Source organism: Mauremys mutica, chromosome 18, assembly GCF_020497125.1.
Source record: "Mauremys mutica isolate MM-2020 ecotype Southern chromosome 18, ASM2049712v1, whole genome shotgun sequence".
NCBI classification, from domain to species: Eukaryota; Metazoa; Chordata; order Testudines; family Geoemydidae; genus Mauremys; species Mauremys mutica.
The window spans coordinates 23,150,296-23,171,859 of record NC_059089.1 but is presented as its reverse complement, the minus strand read 5'-3'; the positions used below and the strand labels follow the sequence as shown (position 1 = coordinate 23,171,859).

General features: G+C 50.1%; 1 protein-coding gene across 8 annotated transcripts in view; it reads left to right on the top strand.

The window, feature by feature from the left end:
- GPSM1 (G protein signaling modulator 1) overlaps window positions 1-21,564 on the top strand; it is a 140,182-nt gene that overhangs the window by 98,328 nt on the left and 20,290 nt on the right. For 7 of the 8 annotated variants that reach the window (XM_044992587.1, XM_044992585.1, XM_044992588.1 and 4 more), the window contains one exon: window positions 419-598. In XM_044992587.1, the coding sequence (XP_044848522.1) occupies window positions 419-598 (180 nt within the window). The remainder of the gene's footprint in view (window positions 1-418; window positions 599-21,564) is intronic. The other variant, XM_044992586.1, reaches the window with a different exon arrangement.

Below are 21,564 nucleotides of genomic sequence, written 5' to 3'. Positions count from 1 at the left end.
TAACAGGGTTTAAAAAAAGAACTAGATACCTTCATGGAGGATAGGTCCATCAATGGCTATTAGCCAGGATGGGCAGGGATGGTGTCCCTAGCCTCTGTTTGCCAGAAGGTGGGAGTGGGTGACAGGGGATGGATACTTGATGATGACCTGTTCTGTTCATTCCCTCTGGGGCACCTGGCACTGGCCACTGTCAGTAGACAGGATATTGGGCTAGATGGACCATTGGCCTGACCCAGTATCGCCGTTATAATGTTCTAAAATTGTCTATGCCTAACACTCCCTGACACTATCATAAATGTGCGATTATGGCTGCTAATCTCCAGGTTAATTTCTTACAGATTCTAGGTGTAAACCTGCAATCACCACGTTAAGCCTCAGCTGAATGATTTGTGCAATAACCGTTTCTTGTCCTCCCAAGGAGCAGAATGGGGATAGCCACCACATGGGAAACCTGAAGATCACAGGAAAGGACTTCTTGTCTCTGCCTGTGAGATCCAAGAAATACCAGGAGAACCAGTCCAGTTCAGAGAGGAAATCCCAGGATTCCAATACGTCACCGTTGGATGCCAGTGATGTCCGACTCCAGGTGTCTCAATCGGTAGGAAGATGAGGGTTTGGGGTTTTTTTCCCAACAGAGCTCTTTGAGCTTTTTATAAAATGTTCGTTCTTGTCACACGTGTAGCCTGACGAGGCAGGAGGTAGTGTGGCCTGGACCTGGATAGAGCACTGGACTTCAGAGACCTGGGTTTTATTCCCAGTTCTCCACTGGCCTGATGTGTGACTTTCGGCAAGTCAATTCACCGCTCCCTGCCTCAGTTTCCCCCATCTTTAAAATAGGGATGATGATACTTCCCTTTATAAAGATCTCCTTATGAGATCTACTGGTACAAAGTGCTGTGTAAGAGCTGTGGATTATTACTGTAAATAATTGTGAATAATTATGATGATGTGAAAGAGCCTATGGTTGTTTTCCATTTGCTGTTTTTACTAGAGAGGGGACCTGAACTTCTCCTAAGTGTGGGAGTGTTAGTGTGTGAGGCCAACATTTGTAGCAGTTTTGGCTGTCTCCGTTTGCGGGCCCCTAGCTTGATACATGTGAGGATGCCTGCTCTTCAGGGGGCGGGTGCTCAGCACTTTTGGGGAATCAGACGCTTTTTAGGAGTTCCCACTTGAGTGTCCAAAATCACGAGTCGCTTTTGGAAAAGGTTGGCCCATTTTTTGTTCTGAGCCCATCCCTGGGCTGGTGCTGATGTTCTCCTCGGGGCTAGAGCTCTGGGTAGGCCCTGGGAAGCAGCTGAGCGTCATTATGTGCTTCTTCAGGGAGCAGGGAAGAGCGTAGGCCAGCCCCTCCTCTCTGAGGGCTCGCCGGTGACTGCAGAGGAGCTCTGCCGTGGGAAACTGGGAAGAAACAAGCTGGTGCCAGTTGTGTTCAGTTACTGGCTGTGGTGGTGTCATCTGGCAGTTACGGTGTTCGGTGTCAGAAGGTGGAGTTGCTTTGAATTACAGAGTTGGTCCCTGAATGGCAGAGGGTCCCAGTCTGGGAAACTGCTGGTGTCTTTTTGTATATATTGTTATCCCTGAACATCAAGCTGTTCGGCACACAGTTATTTTGGTCCCGGTTTCCATTCTGACAGGCAGGTAATGGGTTACCCTGCAGAGGCTTCCTGCCGCTGTGTGGGTTCTGTATTCAGTACTGCAGGGGGGAGTCAGACCCGCAAGCAACGGCAGGTTTCTTTATTGTGGGCAAGGTGGCTTTGAAATGTTTTCACTGAGTGATCTCAAATGAGGAGCTCTGAGCCAAGCAAGAATGAGAGAAGTTCTTAGAGGACGGTCGGGGCTGCAGCCCCATATTCCAGGTGTCCCTGGCCTCTGACTGCCAGAAGCTGAGACTGGACGACGGGGGATGGATCACTCAATAATTGCCCTGTTCTGTTCATTCCCTCTGAAGCATCTGGCACTGGCCACTGTTGGAAGACAGGATACTTACTGGGCTACACGGACCATTGGTCTGACCCAGGATGGCCGTTCTTATGTTTTTATCATGTTTTTATGATTCCTTAGGTGGCTGTTTTGCGCTTCGTGCGACAGTTATGATTTAAATAATAAAATGGGCACTGCTAAGCCATGCCAGCTGCATGGGAATGCTCCATTCTCATGCACTCGCACAAAATCCTACGGGGGAACATTTGAGTCCAAATGCAGAAAAAACAAACAAGCAAAGGACCTATTTTATTAGCATTAAAAACACTAACAACAATCAGGGGAAACCAAAGCTTTTGGTATGAGCTAGAAATGAATCTGAGCTGCAAAGTTTGGATCTAGACTCAAAACTTCCCTAGGGTTTGAGGTACTTGGATTTATCTCGACTGTTGCATTTGGGTTCCCCGGGTTGCGGTCGGTCTACTGGTCAGACCCCAGGGCTGGGAGCCACAGACCACCCTACGTAGGATATTTATCAGGACTGTGTCCCTTTAAGAGAACTCTGCGAGTTGATATCCCAGTCCCAGGTAGCACCTTGGAAAATGGGAGTCTACTAGGAAGAGCGCTTTTCTGTTTGCCCGTGCAAGGCTGGTCACCAGCTAGGAAAACAAAGCTCAGCGAGCCAAAGAGGAGGCGGCGGCACGGGGGCAGCAGAAGAAACACAGAGAGAGAGAGAAAACATTTCTGCCAGAAATAGCCTTGTATTTTTAACACAAACCTGCAGCCCGAAACCAAACAAAAGCCCAGCTCCAGCAAGCAGTCAGGCAAACGGCGTCCCCCCAGGAACACAATGGCGAGTAAATAGGCTGTTCTGTGTGGTAGTAAAGCCCCCACTGAACATCACTGGCGGATGGTGACCTTGTGGAAGTCTTGATGCAGAAAAGCCCAGCTGTCTGCGAGCCGCCCCCGGGAGGTGAGGGTGGGCGGAGGGGAGAGGGGCTGGCAATTGGGGAGTTGCTTTGAGGCTGAGATTCAGGTCTGAACCAGAACTTGTAACCCCTTTGGTTGTCCCCTCCCCAAATACACAGGCCTGCACACACTCACTGGCCAGCAAGGGGTAGCAGTGCTCACGCACGTGGGTGCACACATGCACACTTTATTTATTGCTATTTCACAGGGAGGAACGTCGCACGTTGCGGACCAAAAGACAAGTTGCTATCCTGAGTACTTTCCAATCCTGCAGACAGGGTGCGCTCTGCTCAGGACCTTGTTGGCACTTTGAAATGTACTGAAATGGCTCTATAGGCACGTCCACTGCAGGATTTATACCCAACGGATTAGTCCAGAGTAGCTATTTTGGTGAATTTCCAAGTGTAGACAAACCCATAGTGTTTACAGGATCAGACCCTAAGTTATACACACATGGATATATTTTGTTAAGGTTAGAAGGGGCCATTCTGACTATCTCGTCTTATACATGTGCAAGCTCCCAAGCCTCTACCATAGAAGTGTGCATGCAGACGAGGGAATTACTGTTCCCAACACCTTTAGGGAAATCGGACAGTGCACTCCCGAGGCAAAAGCCCCTTTCACATCTTCTCTGGCCTTGCAAAGAACGGGACGCGTTGCCTCGCAGCCTGCTCTGGCTTTTCAGGCTGAGGTTTTTCTTCTATGCCTCTGTCTGCAATATGGGCAGAGGCTTAGGGTTCTTCTCATCTGTTCTGCACACAGGGCCACCAGCATGACGTGAGCCTAATGTACCCCGCAAAGCCACAGGGCGTGAGAAAGGGTGGCAGAATTTACAGAAGAACAAGCCTGAGTTTATCCCCTGCAAGCACTGAACATGGTCCCTTTGATCCCGCCCCAGTAGAGAATGGATCAGACTCTCAGGAGTGCCCTGGGCTGAAAGCTGAGGGTGATCACCTGGCTTGTATTTGAAGGGGTGTCCCGTGTTTCGTGGCTGGTGGCCCATATCCAGTGAGAGCTAGCAAGAAGGGTTTGATTGGATTTGTTTTCAGTCAGTAGCCAGGCTAAGGGTTATACGCTGGTACAGATGCATGCTTTGGGGCCAGGAATAAATCAGTCTGGGCTGGTTCCTCTCTTTACACAGAGCTTTGTCCCTTGTTCTTTATCTGTCTGCCTTTTCTCGCTTTGAAATGTAGGCGGTTGCCATGAAGGATGGGAGTGTATAGCAAAATGTTAGTTTCCAATATTCATTTGCAATGGGGTGCTTGTGACTTCCCCTACTTTCCAGCGGGGGGTGCTGTACCCCCTTTCTGGGGTTTGCCCCTCTCTTCATACACAAAAAGCTACGGGTAGTATTTTGATTTGCCCTTTTGTAAGATGCGGAGACGTCCCTGTGATGATGGCACCGTAGCAGACAGTCTGATGCGCTCATCAGTACTCTGTGTGCGTGGTGGGTGTGTGCACAAGTACTCACACGCCTCTTTGTATGTATAGGTCTATGTAATAATGTGTACGGGTGCATGTGTGGGGCCAGATTTATAAAAGTGCTCTGCACCCAATGGCCCCTACTGTGACACTTCGGGTGCAGAGTTCTTTTGAAACACTGGCCCTGGTTATGTGTGCTGAGCCCCTCACACACATGCTTAAAAAGGACCCCTCACTCCAGACTGCATCTGTAGGTCATGGCCACATTATTTTGGATAATTCATGGCAACTTCTTGCCCCAGTCACTTTTCCAAAAAACCTCTCATTCGGTTTCCTTCTGCTTAAGCCTGATGCAGCAGTGCCGCAGTTTGCTTTATGGGCGCGTGGGTGGGCTTTTAAAGCTCTAATCCTCATTTACATGATCCTTTTTTAGCTCAGCTCCGGTAAATCCCACCCTAGATGCTAATGTGACGAGGTAAAATGAGATGTGTCCGCTGGGTCACAGTACGACACTGCAGCGCCAGCTCCCTGGAAGCTGCCGTTGGCTGGACTTTTTAGACGAGAATCCACAAAGTCTGTCCTTTAGTGAAGACTGTCGCTTAAAGCCTCCAATGGGTGAAATCTGTCAGCGAAGGACACCAACAAAGAGCTGTTTTCTTTGCTCGGAGTTTAATGTACTTAACCCCACAACAGTTCTGTGTAGTAGATATTATCCCTATTTTACGGGTGGGGAAGTGAGGCCCAGAAACTACACCCAAGGTTACACAAGAGCAAGGAATTGAATCCAAATCCCAGGCTAGTGTCTTAAAACCGCTGGACCGTGCTTCCTCCTTGAGAGTTGCAAAACCCTGTGCATTGCAATGCTCTTTATTTCCTGTAGCATTTTGAATACTGCTTGGATTCCAAAGGGCGTTACGGAGTTAAGCAATATGCCTCAGGGAAGGACTGAGAGTCAGGACACCTGGGTTCTTTCCCCAGCTTTTCTGCAGACTAGCCGTCTGACACCTTGTGCCTCAGTTTCCTCTTCTGTAAGATGGTTACTGCCTACCTACCTCACCCAAGGTGTGTGAACCACAAACCATCACTGTAAAGATGTCTACAAGCCTGGGCTGCAAGGTGCTGTATTCTCATTGTTGTGGGCCTTGATGCCAATTAATCTTGGGGCCGGGTAGGGGGGAAGCCATGACTGAGCTGCTCTGTAAAGTAGGAGAACGTGCAGGGGGGCCGGCTGGGCTGGGTGGGGGGTCAGCCCCAGCACAGCTGAATGGGAGGCCAGGCTATATCACTGTGCGGCAACCCTTCTGCTGTTTGGTCCCCCTGAGCCAGGAGCACTCAGGTAGTTGGGACTGCTCACCCTCTCCACCTGTCCGCCAAAGTTCCCTTCTCTGGGAGCCCATCCGCCCTCTGGCCGCGGCCCTCGCACGGAGCCGGCAGGACTGGGCAGGGCTCGATAGGACCTTGAATTCAGCTAGCGTGCTGCCAGTGAGCTGGGGAGATGTGAGGACAGATCCCAGCGCCCCATGGGGCTGGGAGACGCTTTGCTTTGCTTCCCGTAGATCAAGTTTGCCAGGTTTGCATAGGAAGCATAGGGCTTCTGAAGACCTGTTTCTCTGCAGTCAGGGTGCAGATTGGGTCTGGTTTAGGGTGGGGCTGGGGTTGGTGTTCGTGGAGAGGGATTGTTCGGTTATTTTTTTTATAGCAGGGTCTTAAGCAAAAGTGTGTGATGTTAAAGTTCACTCCCATTTCTCTGTGACTGATCATATGCTAAGGCTGGGTCCAAATGCCGATGTGCTTTCCAGGGGACCCTGCATCTTACACGGTGCATCCCCAGAGAGCTTTCTCACTACTTTACTTGGCATTGCTAAGGGTGAGATTTCCCAAAGCTTTTAAAAATGGCCCAGGAGCACGAGTCCTTTTGCTGGTCAGCTGAGGTTTGTGCTCCTAACTCACTTAAGAGCTGCTGAAATCTCACCCTAAAGCACTTTCTGTCCAAGCATCTCAAAGTACTTCACAGTAGTTGTGCCACTGGCCTGGTCATGCCAGCGTGTACTCAGGGCAATTCACTTGTGTATTAGTATAGATCAAAGTGATTGCTGAAGGTAGCAGAGTGTATTTAGTTTTATGAAGCGTAAACAGCAATGGGACATTGCTTGCATTGTTTTCTCTTATCTGTATCCTGTTACGATACAGCAGCAAACATTTGCATTGTACATACCCCTGTAACTAAATAACCCATCAAGGAAGCCTTGCGGAATGCTAAGGAAGGACTTCATCAGAAAACGTGCTTATTTCGAAGCAGATGGCCACTGTGTGTGATGGCCGCAGGTCAGAGGCTCAAAGTGCGTTCCTCGCTCACCGTTGTCCTAGGAAAAGCCTGCGTGGGTAGAGACACTGTCAGCTTGTTTTCTGTCAGAAGAAGCTGTAAATATGGATTCAAGGAAAGATCCTTCATCTCTGGACTGTTTGGACTCTTACAGGGAAGTGTACTGATGCAAAGTGGCGATCCCCAGGGACAATCTGGCTACCCTGAAAAGACTTTTGGGAAACTGGCAGTTTATTACATCACTGCCACCATTTGGCATTAGACAGTGACTCACCTGTGCATATATTTTACCTGCTTTAACCTCTCAATAAATCTCATTTCCTTTTCTTAGCTATAGTTAGTTTACTAAAGAATTGCCTGCCAGCACTGTCCAGGATCTAGAATACCAACTCATCTGGGGTAAGTGGCTGGTTCTTTGGAACTGGGAGCAACCTTATGTGATGTGATTTTAGTGGCTTTTTAATCACAAAGTCCAGTTGGTCTGGGAGGTACAATAGGCTGGAGAGGCTGAGGGTCTGTCTGTGACTCCATGGTGAGACTGGTGTAGCGCCCCAGGAGCTCACATTTGTCACTGGCTTGGTGAAATCTAACTGTAAAACACCACCAGTTTGGGGTATTTACCCTGCTTTCTGCCAGTCTGCCCTGAGGCAGGAATTCACAGCTGTGAGCCAGTCCCGTCGGCGTGACAGTCGAAATGGACAGAGCCTCACCAGGCTCCTAAGAGAGAGAGAGGACTGTTATGCCCATTTTGCAGAACAGGATGTGAACTCCCCTCTCCTGGGTGGTAGGCCAGCGCCCTGACCACAAGGCCGCTTCCCGCCCCCGATTCAAGGCTAGCAGACTGGAGAAAGGGTTCTGTTTGCGCAAGGTTTTGAGCGGAAAAGTCCAGGTTGATTCGTTCTTTCACCGATCTGGCTCATCAGTTCCTTCTGCCCGGCTGGGATGTGTCATGTGCAGAAAGGCTCTGAGGAAAGGAGGGCAGTGCTTTGGAAGGGCCACTTTTTAAATGGGTGGATTAATGTTAGAGGAGAACACACTGGATTCCAAAACAGTCTCACGTGAGTATTGCTCTCCCATCCTCGTCCCCCGCCCCCTTTTTTTTTTTTAAATGGGCAAATGGACTGAGATGAAAACTGGCGGCTTCTAATTCCCATCCAGAACAGACTGGGGCCAGGACTGGGACCTGCAGCTCATGTCCTCATCCGACAACGCGCACAAGGCCTGAGCTTCCATTTAAGCCTGCGAGGGGTTCTGGCGAAGTCAATGGGATGGTTCACGCGCCTACATTCCCCTGCTTGCTAAAGTGCTTTGCTGTGTCAGGGCCTAAGTGCCTGTCTGATGGGAATGAAAACAGCCAAGTAACAAACCCAGGGCTAATAGTGGGAATTCTGCCATAGGCACCGCAGCCAAGGGCAGCGGCCCCTTGGGAATGGCCCTGCGCATGTGAACCCTCCTCTGGCAGGATCCACCTGGGAGGTGAATTCAGAGCCCCCTCCTCCGTTAGAACTGCCCTGCTCTCAGTTCTCTCAACACAGACCATTTATAGTCACGAGAAAGAGGAACCTGGTTTTGATAGGAATGAAGACTTGCAGAGACGGGCTGCTGATGTGTTTGGACACTAAACAGTTTTCATGCACGCCGTATCTCTAAACATTCCCCGTGACAAATGGCTTCACTAGGCTTTTTTTATTAGTATAGCGAGCTGTCGCTGTAAAAAGCATGGAAAATCTTGCCGATTTCCCCCCCGTAGACAGGATGCCGGGGGCTCTTTCACTTGTCTTATTTAGAGTGGGCAAGTGCTTTTGGCAAGTGGTTTTATGAGCCCAGAAACAGCGCGCTGAACTGATACGTTGGTCACGAGTGCCATTGGACTGCAAGGCCGAGACGTCAAAAGCCTGACGTCACCAGCGAGGGAACGGTGCTGTGCCAACAGCAGGCGTGAGTGGAACTGACTGTGGCTGGCTGTGCTAAATACCTCGGTGGGATAGGCATTTCGCTGTGGCTGGAAAACAGACAGGGGTCCTATCTGCATATTAGTTTATCCGTGAGCGGAGAAAATTTCTCCTAACCCATGTTATCCATGGCCTCTCCAGATGCCGGTGCTGGAACTTACTCTGCCTGGGCTTGCACGTGAATGCCATGCAGAAGCAGCAGCTCATAACACCCTGCAGCTCATCTCTTAAGCACCAAAGGCCAACGTGAGCCATTCGCACTCGTGCTTGTGCACTCTACTAGCTTCTCATTCCTTTCCCAATTGAGCTGAAAGTCCCTGCCCAACTATAGGGCTCTTCCTGGGTTAGCACCTGGCTATCCCAGCGAATTCCTCGCCACTGGCAACTCTCCAGCATGCACCGAAGATGTTTCAGAGACTCAGCTGCAAAGGACGGGGGTCCCCCGTCGACTCTGCTTGCGCCTCTCGCAGAGCTGGAGTACAGGAGTCGACGGGAGAGCGCTCGGGGGTCGATTTATCGTGTCTAGACTGGACATGATAAATCAATCCTGGCTGGACGGCGGGCAGCGAAGACATACCCTTATTCTGCAATACGTGTCCACAAGGGGGATTATACCAGTATAGCTACACCTGTTAACTCTACTGCTATAATTACACCAGTATAACTGGTAAAACTTCCCCATGTAGACAAGCCCTAGGAAAGAGGAGGGAGGAGGAAGAGAAGAAGAAAAAGACTACCTGGAATCATGGAGAGACAAGACCACTGAGGGGTTTGCTACATTCTAATAGGACGACACTGTGGCTGCCACCTGGGACGCTGCCACAGTTGCGTAGATTCCTTTGAAATACCAGGGGTAGGTCCCTGAACTTTCACCGGGCTCTTGAAGCGCTTTTCCTCATGGTTTACTTCTGCAGGGACCAGTCAGTGCTGCCGGGTCCCAGCCAGAAGCAGAAGAGCCTCATTACCAGCAGAGAAACTGTTCCCAAGATATTTGCTGCGCAGAGGCTGGAAGCCTCAACGGAGAGCCTGCCCTGGAGAGCTTTCTAGAGCCTCTTCAGAGACAGAGCTTTCTGAAGTTCAGCCTTTGCTCGTAACCGTCTCCCACTACTTGCCACAAGGAAAAGGTCCGAGGTATGTGGTCTTTTGTGCGCACGAGGGGCTGTGCGAGCGGAACGGGTAATCGCTGTACAAGGCGTGGAGCATTCTAGGAATCTCACTCGTGAGCTGTAGAGATGCAGCACAAATAGCTGAGTGGGAGCCAAGCCAGGCTCATGTGCTTCGCAGCCCAGAGCTTTCACTCCCCAGCAGCACACGTGCGGTATCTCTCCCTGAATCTGAAACCATGGGACGGACTGACTAGGGGAGTGGAGGAGAGAGGCTGGAACGGTCGGTGCGTCGCAGTGAATCTCCGCTTGGAAGGAAGTGGTTCTGGGGGAGCAAAAAGTAGCCTCCCAAGGAGAAGGGCTCACATCCGTTCTACCAGCTCACGTATTGATTATCAGAGCAGCGCGGCTTCCACGACTGTTGGCAGGGACCAGGTGATGGAATTCTCTCCGTGAAAAGCCCCATTCCCCCCACTGATGATAACGTCACCAACGTGTAGGATTTGCTTCGGCTCTGTCTTTAGTTAAAGTGTGCACGCGAGAGAGGCTCCGAGCACCACGGCGACCACTGGGCCTTTACTTGCTTCATTGCTGCTAAGCCTGCCAGGCATCGGGACTGAGTCTAGGCCAGACCCTAGCATGGCCTTCTGCTGAGCATGAGCGGCTAGCGCGGTGCTGCCCTCGGCCCCCGGGGGTCGCGGTCACACTGTGGTGCCACGAGGCCAGCGTGCTGTAATAGGCCGCCCCACACGTGTCCTTTTTGCAGGCACTGTGATAACACTGACACAGCTCTACAGAGCTGCTTCGACTCCTGCTGCACACATCCGGCTTGAGCTCAGCAGCGCGTGCTGCAGGGAAGGACTCAGGAAGTCTGGCAGCAAAGGGGTTAATCACAGCACCAGCCAGGAGCTCTGTTGTCCTGCCTCAGAGCATGTGTTCTAACCTGGTTCCAGAAGAGACAAGGTAGAAATTACCTCTGATTCAGAAGATCTGACGAACCAGCTACGGCCCATGGAAGGACCCTAATCCCCAATGCAAGGGCCCTGTTCAGGACTCCTTTGGAGCCATTCCGGCAGGAAGGGGGCATGAAGGATTTGGGGCAATGTTAGATTTGCCTTTGGCCTCATCTACCCCGTCCCTGGGAGAGCACTTGGCTGATTCAGAAACAAGGGGCTGGATAATGCACCGCAAGCAAAGATGTGATCGTCAGGGCCACACCCGCGCTAGCGTTCATCCAGCGAGCACACGTAGTGATCGTCGTGAAGATGCAGCACAGGCCAGCAACCCGAATACGTACCCAGGGTCCCCAGCAGGCTTGGCTTGAGCAGCTGGCCCATGCTGAAGCCCATCCCATGGTGTCTGCACTACTATTGTTACCCGTGCTACCTAGATTAAAGCTAGCCTGGGTGGGCTGACAGTCATAGACAGGCTGGGCTGGAAGGGCCTTCAAGAATTCATCTATCCAGCTCCCCATGCTGAGGCAGGACCAAGTAAACCTGGCCCATCCCTGACAGATGGTTTGTCCAACCTGTTCTTAAAAACCTCCAGCGATGGGGATTCCACAGCCTCCCCTGGTAACCTGTTCCAATACTTAACTATCCTTAGAGCTAGAAACGTCTTCCTAATATCTAACCTAAATTTCCTTTGCTGCAGATAAAGCCCATTGCTTTTTGTCCTGCCTTTGGTGGACTTGGAGAAGAATTGATCACCGTCCTCTTTATAACACCCCTGAGCATATTTGACTCATTGCGGCAGGTCGTTAAGCTATTGGCACTTTGAGCCATAGCCGAGGCCTGGGCTTCTCTTCGAGCTGTCCTCTCTCCAGCAGGCTCTTGGGCAGGTGCTGACACTCAAGTGGGATGAGACAATAAAAGAGATGTTATATTTGCCGGGTCTCGTAAACTGTCACTTTAAAGAGAACAATAACAAAAAAGAAGGGTGAACTAAAGCCAGTCCCAGAGCAATAAAACTGCAAATGTTTGACTTGTCTTGAAATCTGGAACTCCTCACTTGTTTCTAACTTCTTTGTCATGCCTGGGGGTATTCCATACACTCCCTTGTAAAATCTTCCGGAATGTGGTTTTTGTTGTTCGTTTTTTTTTTTTAAATAAATTATACAGGCCAGGAGAGTTTTATTTTTTGGGCACAACAGCTGCATGTGCATTTTGTCGCTGCGGCCACTTTTGCAAATCGGTCTGGGGGGTGAGGTGGGAGAGATGTGACTGAAGTCACTAGAGAGGCACTAAATACCTTACTAATGATTTGATTTAATTATTGCCTTTCTGTCCATTCTGCACAATACTTCCAGAAATTAACTACACCAGTAAATATACCTTTGGAATAGATTATTATATGTAATCGAGAGAGTGCTTAAAAATAGTAAACTGAATCCATGCTAATACATCTGTTAAATTAAAAAGCATATCTATAGCAATCAAGGAACTGCCATATATTGTCAGCCCAGTGGTCCACTTAGCCCACTGTCCTGTCTCTGGCATTGGCCAGAACAGATGTTTCAGAGGAATGGGGGAGATATCTCAGAGTGGACAATTATGTAGTTTGTGTTTGGTTTTGTTCTGAAGCATGAGGGCTCATGTCTCTTTTTTTTTTCCTCACCCATTTTAATGCAGCTGTGGATTTTCTCGGTATCGATATACTCTGATCCTTTTCTGAACCCTACTAATGCCTTGATATCAATATCTTGTGACAATAAGTTCCACAAGTTGATTATGTGTTGCTTTAGAGTTTCTGTTGGCTTTAGAGTTACTGTTTTTCCATTTTATGGACTGTCACCTTCTTCTTCTATTCTGAGACCATATAGCGGTGTCTGATTTAGTTTCTCTGCACTGTTTATTATTCTGTGTGCCTCTAAATCATCCCCAACATTTTCATTCTCTCTTCATGGCTCTAATCATTTCCAAACCTGACTGAGCACTCACTCTTTCTAGATCCTTTTACAGACACTGGGTGCCTAGAATGGAACATAATATTCCAACTGTGGGCGTACCATTGGTTTACGTGATGGCATTCGGATATTTTCAGTCCCATTCCTTATGCACCTTGACGTTTTGACTACAGTGGAGATTTTCACTGATCACATCATGATGCCTAGATCTTCTTTTTGTGCGTAGCTACCTGACTTCTAGCCTTTTGCTTTATCCATGAGACAATCCTTCTTCCCTGACAGATGCATGCAGAACACACATGCAAGCGACGAATGACAGCAAAGCTCTTTGATTTCATACGGCTTGGCACTTACACTGCTTACTGGCCTTGTTCCCTGTGTGTGTGCTTACAGTGCGGCAAACCCCAGGCAGAGTTAGTCACCTTCTCGCCAGGCCGCAACAGCACCCCCAAAACTGCGATGCCTCGGGACTGGCTGGGACCAACGGTAAATGGCATTTTGAGATTGCCCTTGAGGCTTGTGAAGGATAAATCCTTGATTAGAAGCTGCCCAGCAGAGACTGTTCCATCATTTTTGTCCATTCCAGCAGAAAAGAGGCCTCATCAGTGACCCTTTGACACAATGATGAGAACAAATGTCTTTTGAAGGCTCTGGGTTGTAATTCTCAGCCAGAAGGGGATTATTTCTGGGCCCCAGCTCGGAGAACTGGTGTGCTGTCAGAGATACAGCAGCCCTGTGAAGTCAATGGGCTTAGCTGCACAGTTAATAGGCGGTAAGGAAAAGCATCGGCTTTTGTGTAGTAGATTCAGACCCAGCCGCAGTCTGTGTCGGCCTTGTGCACTTTCCAAACTAGGCACAATTACCTCTGCACATCCTCAAGTCTTTGTGCCCCATTCCTTACGCGAATACCTCCCCGGAAGAGCCATAGGATTGGGGCCGCGCAGCTGGTGGAATGCTCATCCCTGGAGCCAAGGGTGGTGGGTTCTAATCCCCCACCAAGACTCCATCCTCTCTCCAGCATTTGCACTGCATTGTACGCTTGGGAGATGCCCAGACGAGCTCTGGATTGCACGTCCCCTGGGGAGGAGCTGCATGTTCTGCTCCACTTCTCTGGAGCCAGTTTGTGTCAGAGTGGTTGGGACGGACCCATTGTCTGTGGCCACGCTTCGGGGCATAGACAGGAAGCCATCACTTCCAGAGAGTGCTCGGGCGAGGGCCGTCCAGGGCTGTGGGGAAGTGGCGAGGATTTGGCCCTAGGCGGGTAGGTGAATAGATAAATAAAAGAAGCTTGAGACAACAAGGATTACCAGACTCTCACGGTTGTAAGGCACTAGAGCCGCTGTGCCCATGTGAATGCCTGTTACCGTACAGGACGTCTCGTGGGTTTATTAGATACACAAACTCACTGTTGGGAAGAAGACACCCTCCTCTTGTACTGTTCCAGGAGCTGCCTGTCTACGCTTCATCTGAGCTGTGCCTGACAAGCATCCCTGGCAGGCAGGGACCGGACGGGGCAAACCCTGGGGCTAGAGTTAACATGAAATCCAGGGAGGCCCTCTGGGGAGAGCAGGGAATAGAGGCTCATCTCTGTTTGTGGTTCACCTCCAGCCTGAATCTACCTTTTCATATGAGCTGGGCTATTATTGCATCTCCCAGAGGCAATTAACTCCAACGAATCTAAAAAAGAGCCAAAAGAATGGGTTTTTCACAGCCCAGGCGGGGCCCTCCCCTTCCCCACGGAGGGCTGCTCAGCCCCGAGAGCTTGACAGCTGCCGAGTGCTGAGCCTGCTGCTGTAACTGGGGCTGAAACTCTGGTGCGGCAGCTCAGCCGCACAGGACGCTCTCGAGGCTCCGTTCTCGGAAGGCTGCTCTCGCTTGCAATCAGGGCAGTGTTTGGAAAAAGCTATTTGCGAAAACGTAGTTTCAGTATGTCAGAAATAATACAGGTGGCGTGCCAGGGAATGAAGGCAGAATAGCACCTTTGGAGAGCCACGTTGTTCAACGAGACATACCCGGACTAGCTCTGATCAAGCTTGCGTGCTAACAGCAGCAGTGTGGCTGGGCGGTGCGAGCAGCAGGAGGGGCTAGCTGCTCTGAGTACAGTCCCGGGCAGAACACTAGGCACACGCCTGGGGCGGCCAGCGCACCACCAGGACCGTGCTGCTGTTTTAGAACGCAACCTTGATCCGAGCTAGTGCAGATATGCCTCCTTGAGCTGGGAATTACCCCTGCAGCTTGATGGGCAGATGTACCCTCAAATAGCGAACCCCAGTCAAACGTCTGGACCCAGATCTCCCCTCCTGGGTCTCTCCATTTCGGCTGCAGGAGGAGTTAGAGGGCTTTGGGGAGAGCTGGACATTTGAGAGGAATTTCATTCCAAGACACCAGGCCAGGGTACGCAAGGGAGAATCACGGTGCAGTGAGTGGTGGTGGTGGGACAGCAGGTGACACCCTCTCCTTTGAGTCAGTATCGAGCTGAGCACCCCCGGAATATTCCCGGAGACACCCTGGCTTTCAGATGAGACAGAGAATGGAGATCCTGACTAGTAGGGATCATTAAAAATGCCCTGGTATTTTATGTCTAAATTGGGGTGTGAGGTCCATGGCTCAGTTCCCGTTTGGCCTCCGTACAGTTCTCACTGCAGCTTTAACTGGAGATAATCCTCTTCACTTCCTGTCCCAAACTGCTGTGTCCAGCCTCTGTGCCAGACTGAAACAGCTGCCACAACTCACCCTGACAGTGGCTACTTTTCACTGATGAGGGAAGAGACGCCCCTCCAGGCATGTGTACAATTTTGTCTGTCTTGTCTATTTAGACTGTAAACTCTTTGAGGCAGGGACTGTCTCTGACCACGGGGAAATCCTAGTCTCATTGACACCAATGGCAGAATTCCCGTTGACTTCAACGGGGCGAGGATTTCACTTTGTATGGGTTTGTACAGCACCTAGCACAAAGGGGCCCTGATCTTGGCAAAGGCCCTTAGGCATTACTGGAATACAAATAAACAATAACAATAATGAAGGGCTCTGGCGTCCTCTGGGAGGAAAGGTGTTTATATAAATGGAAGCTAGCTGGTGGTATTAATGCGGGTGGGTGTATACGTCTACATATGTATACATATTCTACCTTCACATGATCCTTCTCACTGTTGCTATAGCGCGTGCTGCCAGATGGATTGCAAATTTAAGATACGTGCATCGGATCTTTTCAATACACATTTAAAAATAATACCTGTAAGAACAAGCATGTTTGCAAATAAACCCAAAGCACAGCTAAACAGCGCCATTTTGGGAATCAGAAGACACAAGCAGCCTTCCTCGCAGAAGTTTTCAAAGCAAATATTCGGCTGATTCCAATATCAGATGCATCGAGTACAGTATGTGAAAAAATACATGTGCTGTTTGGGGCGTATTGGTTAATTTCCCCCCTTGGATTAGGAGGCATATATCCTCCGATGGCACTGCCCATGGTGCTTACCCACATCCATCTCTTCCCTTCTCCTCTCAAACAGCGAATGAAATACCCGCTCCCAAGCAAATCTTTAACTGAGGAGGCTGAGTGGGCAAGTGGGAGCAGAAGGCTTGTGTGATAACCGTGGCTTTGCCGTTAATTCACTGAGTCACTTTGGGCAAGTCACTTAAACTCTGTGGAGCCTCCGTTTGTAGAGTGGTGATGGTGATACTTAACCTGACTTGTGAAGTGCTTTGAGATCCCTGGATAAAAGGTGCTAGATTAACCACAAAGTACTACTGTTACTGTTTGTGAATGGAGTGGTTACAACCATACGTGGTATGTTGTCTTCTCCACAATAAACCTGAGATAGTCATGCACCAGAAATCCATTGGGCTCTATATTACAGACCTTGTAATTTCAGGCTAGATTACACTGTATTAAAAAAGGAAGTGTAAAATCAGAATTAATGAGACTGTTGCACAGAGTAGCTACGTGTGAATGTGTTGGCAATAGCGGTTTGGCATTCAGATCAAGAGCTTTAAGTATCTGAGGTGTCACCAACACCTAAACCAAACACCCCCACACACGCACGCGGGCGAGCACACGTTCGCCTTCTTATGCAAAAATCATAATGTGATCTATTATCTAATCAAATTATTTGTATTTAACGTGTGTAAATCCATTTGGCATGATCCATGCAAGTGACCAGGGCCTCAGCTAATGCATTTTGGGGAAGCGAGGGGTGCTTGATTTCTTCATCTGAAATAATAAAATGTGGCTATTTGAAACAATGGACCCAGCTTTTAGCAGGTGTGTAAGGGGAATGAGTGGATGAGTTGTCTAAGGGGGGAAAAATTGTTGGAAACAATCCAAGTAGGAAAATACTTTTTTCCCCTGAGGATGAAATTATGTGCATCTTCGTGTCCATATGCATGCATACACTCTCTCTCTCTCTCTCTCTCTCTCATACAGCGCTAATTCTGATAACTGGTATTTCCCAGCTATGTTGCAGATGACCTGGAGTCTTTAGTCTCTGGCCTTTCTGATGTGCACGTTGCCCACCCCTTCCCTTCAGTCCATCCAAACACAGGTCCTAAAATGATCTCCCTCGCCTGGCAATCTGAGCACACCACCCTCTCGAAGGCTGGCTTCCCCTTCTCCACCACATCGAGTTCAAGCCCCTTCAGAGCCCTTTGTGACGAGCCTCTGCCTGTGTATCCAACCTAGCGTCAACACTAAAAACCAGAGGTCAGATCCTCAGATGGTGTCAATCGATATAGCCTCATTCAGGTCAATGGATCTGATTGACGCCAGCTGAGGATCCGGCCCTGGAAGTGGAACCACGACACCATGCAGGTGCCCAAGCCAAGTACTCGTGCTCCTGCTGTGCTCCTGGTCCTCCTTCGCCCCATTACCTCTAGACCCGGTTGCTGCAACATGTCTGAAGTTGGGATTGCAAGCGCTGCAGTCAGCAGCTGGGCTTTTAAGCCTGGTTCTGGTCCCGCACCTTGTGCAGCCATTTGCACCGGTGCAAAGTGGGAGCAGAATGCATCAATCCGGAGTTAGTGGCATTTTATACCCTCTCTGCACTGGTGTAAATGGCTCTACCAGGTACAGGGCCATGCAGAATCAGGCCCTTTCTATTTTCTCCTGAACATCCTGATGGCAAATAATGGCAGGGAACAAGGTGACCCCCACATCTCCGCTCTGCTGACCCCCCTGCAGAGGGCTTACATGGCACGGCTGGCTTTGTATGGACTGTCAGCACCTGACTGGGGTTCACCCTGAGCTCACGAGCTGCTCCACGGGAATCCCCTGTGATGCAGTAGCTAGCACCAGCAGTCTCCACAGTCTGGTTCCGTATTGTGGTGTTTCCTGTGTGGCAGCTGGAGGATTTGAATTGTGCCGTCTGAGGGGACCCAGGAGCTAAAGACAGACCCTCTCCGACGTATAAAGCATCTCAAAGTTTTAAGTGTGACAACTAAGGAGCGTGTTTGGAGTGGGCAGGGGCAAACGTGGTGGTAACCAGCATGCCCCCAAAGAGTTGTGATACCCCTGAGCCTCGCCTGCAGTGGTTGTCTCTGACAATCTGTTCCAACAAGGCTCTGGCTCCCCCCACGTTGCTCCTCCCTTTGCCACGCGTTCACTGACGGGGCCTTGTGTCATTACAGCTCAGTTTCACGGGTCACTGCTCCTGGCCAATTTGCTGTAATCATAATTTTGCATGGTGTCCTTCCTCCAGTCCGTGTTCTGTGACGAAGCCCCAGGGGCAGGTGATGAGCGAGGAAGTAGAACCTGCTTTACATTTCATTTCAATTAAATTACATTTCAGTCGTGTTGCGTTTCCATGCCTCCTTTTTTATATTTGCTTTCTGGGTGAAATCCACCCTTGCGTGTTTAGCCAACACACAGCTTAGCTCCCCCTTAGCCCTCCTTGGAGATTGTGGTTCAGGTCCTTTCTTGTTTTAACCAAACTAATGTGCCAGTCCTTAGTGCAAACCCAGTGTCCCATAAGCCTCCCCTCTGTGTCTGCATGGCTGAAACACACACACTCTCTCTTGCTTCCAGTGAGCAGCTCTGAGCTCGGGTTCTAACTCACCCCTGCATCACTGAGCTCAGACTTTCCTTCTCTGACCCTGGAAGGATTAGATATGGCGATTTTCCTTTAATAAGCAGAGAGTCTGAGATTTTAAAGTCACCTAGGTGATTTTGAAACCAAATCCCCATTAAAATGATTGTAAATGTCAACCAGGGTGTGTTTCCACTCTTCTCGTACACAAGTTTTTCATCTTCCCTTCTCTTCTCGCCATATTCTTTGCCTACCTTGGTTTCGTGGTCTGTCCTCCATCTCGTATATTTTACGTGCCTTTTCCTGTCCTGGTGGCTGAAATATAATGAACATTTTTCTTTGTTGAAAAGAACTCCCTGAAAGATACGTATTTACAAAGGAAACACACGTTGCCAGGTAGCAGCAGCTGCTTTAAGTCTTTGAGGCAGGTGAGCAAGAAACTTAGTGTGGGAGACATGTCGCTTGTACGGAGAGTCTCTTGGCGTTGGCACTCCTATCCTGTGTCCAGACGGCCAGTCTTGGCATGAAGTGCTGACGGGCACCTCCGGTGCCCTTCTCTGGCTTCTCCTGCCGTGCGGTAGCTAGAGGACGAGGAAGAAAAACCTGTCCCTGTCAAGCCTGCGTTCCAGAAAGAGAGAGCATTTCTGCAGACGTGCCTCCTCCATCACTCAGCTGTGCTGAGCTTGTCACCCTGCTATTCTGCTGAGAGATCCCTGGTTTGTTTGCCTGAGTATCTTCTCTAGTTTTCTGATTCATCACCGGCACAGTCAGAAAAGGAAAGAACTGGAGGAAATAGTTCAAGGTGAATTTCTCTCTGTGGATAGATTGGAGCGACGGCTGTGGAGTTTGAGAGAGCGTGGTGGTGTGTCCAGGCTGGTTTATAGAGTTACGCTTTTCACTGTACAGTCGGGAGTTCACACATTCATCTACCTGTCATTCAGGGCACCGAGTCTCAGGGAGGGAGGGTGAAGCTTAGGGCAGAGTGCCCCAACACTGTTATGAAGTGTGCACTGTACTTCAAGGGACTGGCTTTCCCTCCTGAAGAATTCTGGTTTTTCTCGTAATGTCCCAACATCTGGATTTCTCTGGACAACCCATGGAGTGCTGCACCTGTACTAACAAGGAGCATGAGCTGACCAGAAATGGCTGAATGGAAGGGCACATGTCGGGCCTGGCTCTGGTCTGTATTACATGGAAGGGCATGCATCGGGGCTGGCTCTGGTCCATACGGGGAGGGGGGTTGTGTGGACGGTCACACGTTGGGGCTGGATCTGGTCCATACGGGGAGGGTGGGGTTGTGTGGAAGGTCACATGTCAGGGCTGGCTCTGGTCCATACAGGGAGGGGGGTTGTGTGGACGGTCATGGATCAGAGCTGGATCTGGTCCATATGGGGAGGGAGGGGATTGCTGGAAGGTCACACATCGGGGCTGGCTCTGGTCCATACGGGGTGGGTGTCTGCGTGGAAGGTCACACATCGGGGCTGGCTCTGGTCCATACAGGGCGTGGGGTTGTGTGGAAGGTCCCACGTTGGGGCTGGCTCTGGTCCATACGGGGTGGGTGTCTGCGTGGAAGGTCCCACGTCGGGGCTGTCTCTGGTCAGTATGGGATGGGTCATGTAGAAGGACGCATCTGAGGACTGGCTCTCATTAGTGAGTGATTTTTTTTCATTCATCGGTTCAGAACTCTCCCTGGCCCTTGAACACTGCCTGATCCGATCACACTTGGAAACCACCCTCCATCTCAGAGCCAAATTGTCTCAGTGGCATAATTCTTTCTTCTCCTCTTCAAGTTCTTGTCCCATCATCTCTGGGTGTGAGGAGCTTTACCTCTAAATCCAGCCCCCCCCCCATCTCCAGCCACGGCCCTGCTGCCCCGTCCTGCCATAGAGTGTTGTTAGCATTACCGCAACGAGCGCCCAGAGCTGCTGCTGCAAGGAGGTGTATTTAGTAGTAATCCTTTGCATTTCCATGGCACTTTCCCATCACGGGTCTCACATCACTTTGCAAACACCAATTAGGTGTCCCAGCCTCTCTGGGAGCAGGGTAGTTATTATCTTCCTCCCTGAGGGGAAACTGAGACGCAGGGACTGACTCACCGACTGTCTCAGAGCAGATCAGTGGCAGAGCCAGAGAGAGAACCCGGGAGTTCGGGTTCCAACCCCACTATCTCCCCTTTTTAAGAACAGTGTGTGGTTCCCTGCAAAGAGAATCCATGTCTCTAGCTGAATAAAATGTCCCTGCTTGAAGAACAGGGAACTTTCACCAGGGCCGCCCAGAGGATTCAGGGGGCTTGGGGCAAAGCAATTTCAGGGGCCCCATCCATAAAAACAAGTCGCAATCCTATAGAATAGTATATTCTCGTGAGGGCCCTTGCGGGGCCCAGGGCCTGGGGCAAATTGCCCCACTTGCCCCCCACTCTGGGCAGCCCTGACTTTCACCACTGCTTATTTAGACCCTGATTCTGGAGGTACTTTGCTGTCAGTGGGAACAAATGGGGCACTCGGGATTAAGCCTGGAGAAGCGATTCAGGAAGACACCTGGGTTCACAGCAGCTGCATTTGTTCTGGAGCTGGCAGTTTTGCCCAGGAAGGAAGGGTCCAGTCTAGGGAGGCAGTGTTGTCTGGTGGTTAGGATGCTGGACAGAAAGCCAAGAGAATTGGGTTCTGCTCCCAGCTATGCTATTGCCCTGCTGCATGACACGGGCAAATGGCTACACCCCTTGGTGCCTCATTTTCCCGATCTGTAAAATGGGGGATACTGGTTCTTTGGCTCTTACAGCATTTCCATCTGATTAGTGTTGTTATTAAACCCTTGCTGCACTTTGGTACTGAATTCCCATCTCCTTAATATCAGTGCGTTTGAGTTAAGAGAGGAGGTTACAGACAGTCATGCCTCTGGCTTCTGCAATGGGAGAAAAAACTACAAACAGAAATTATATATGAAAAAC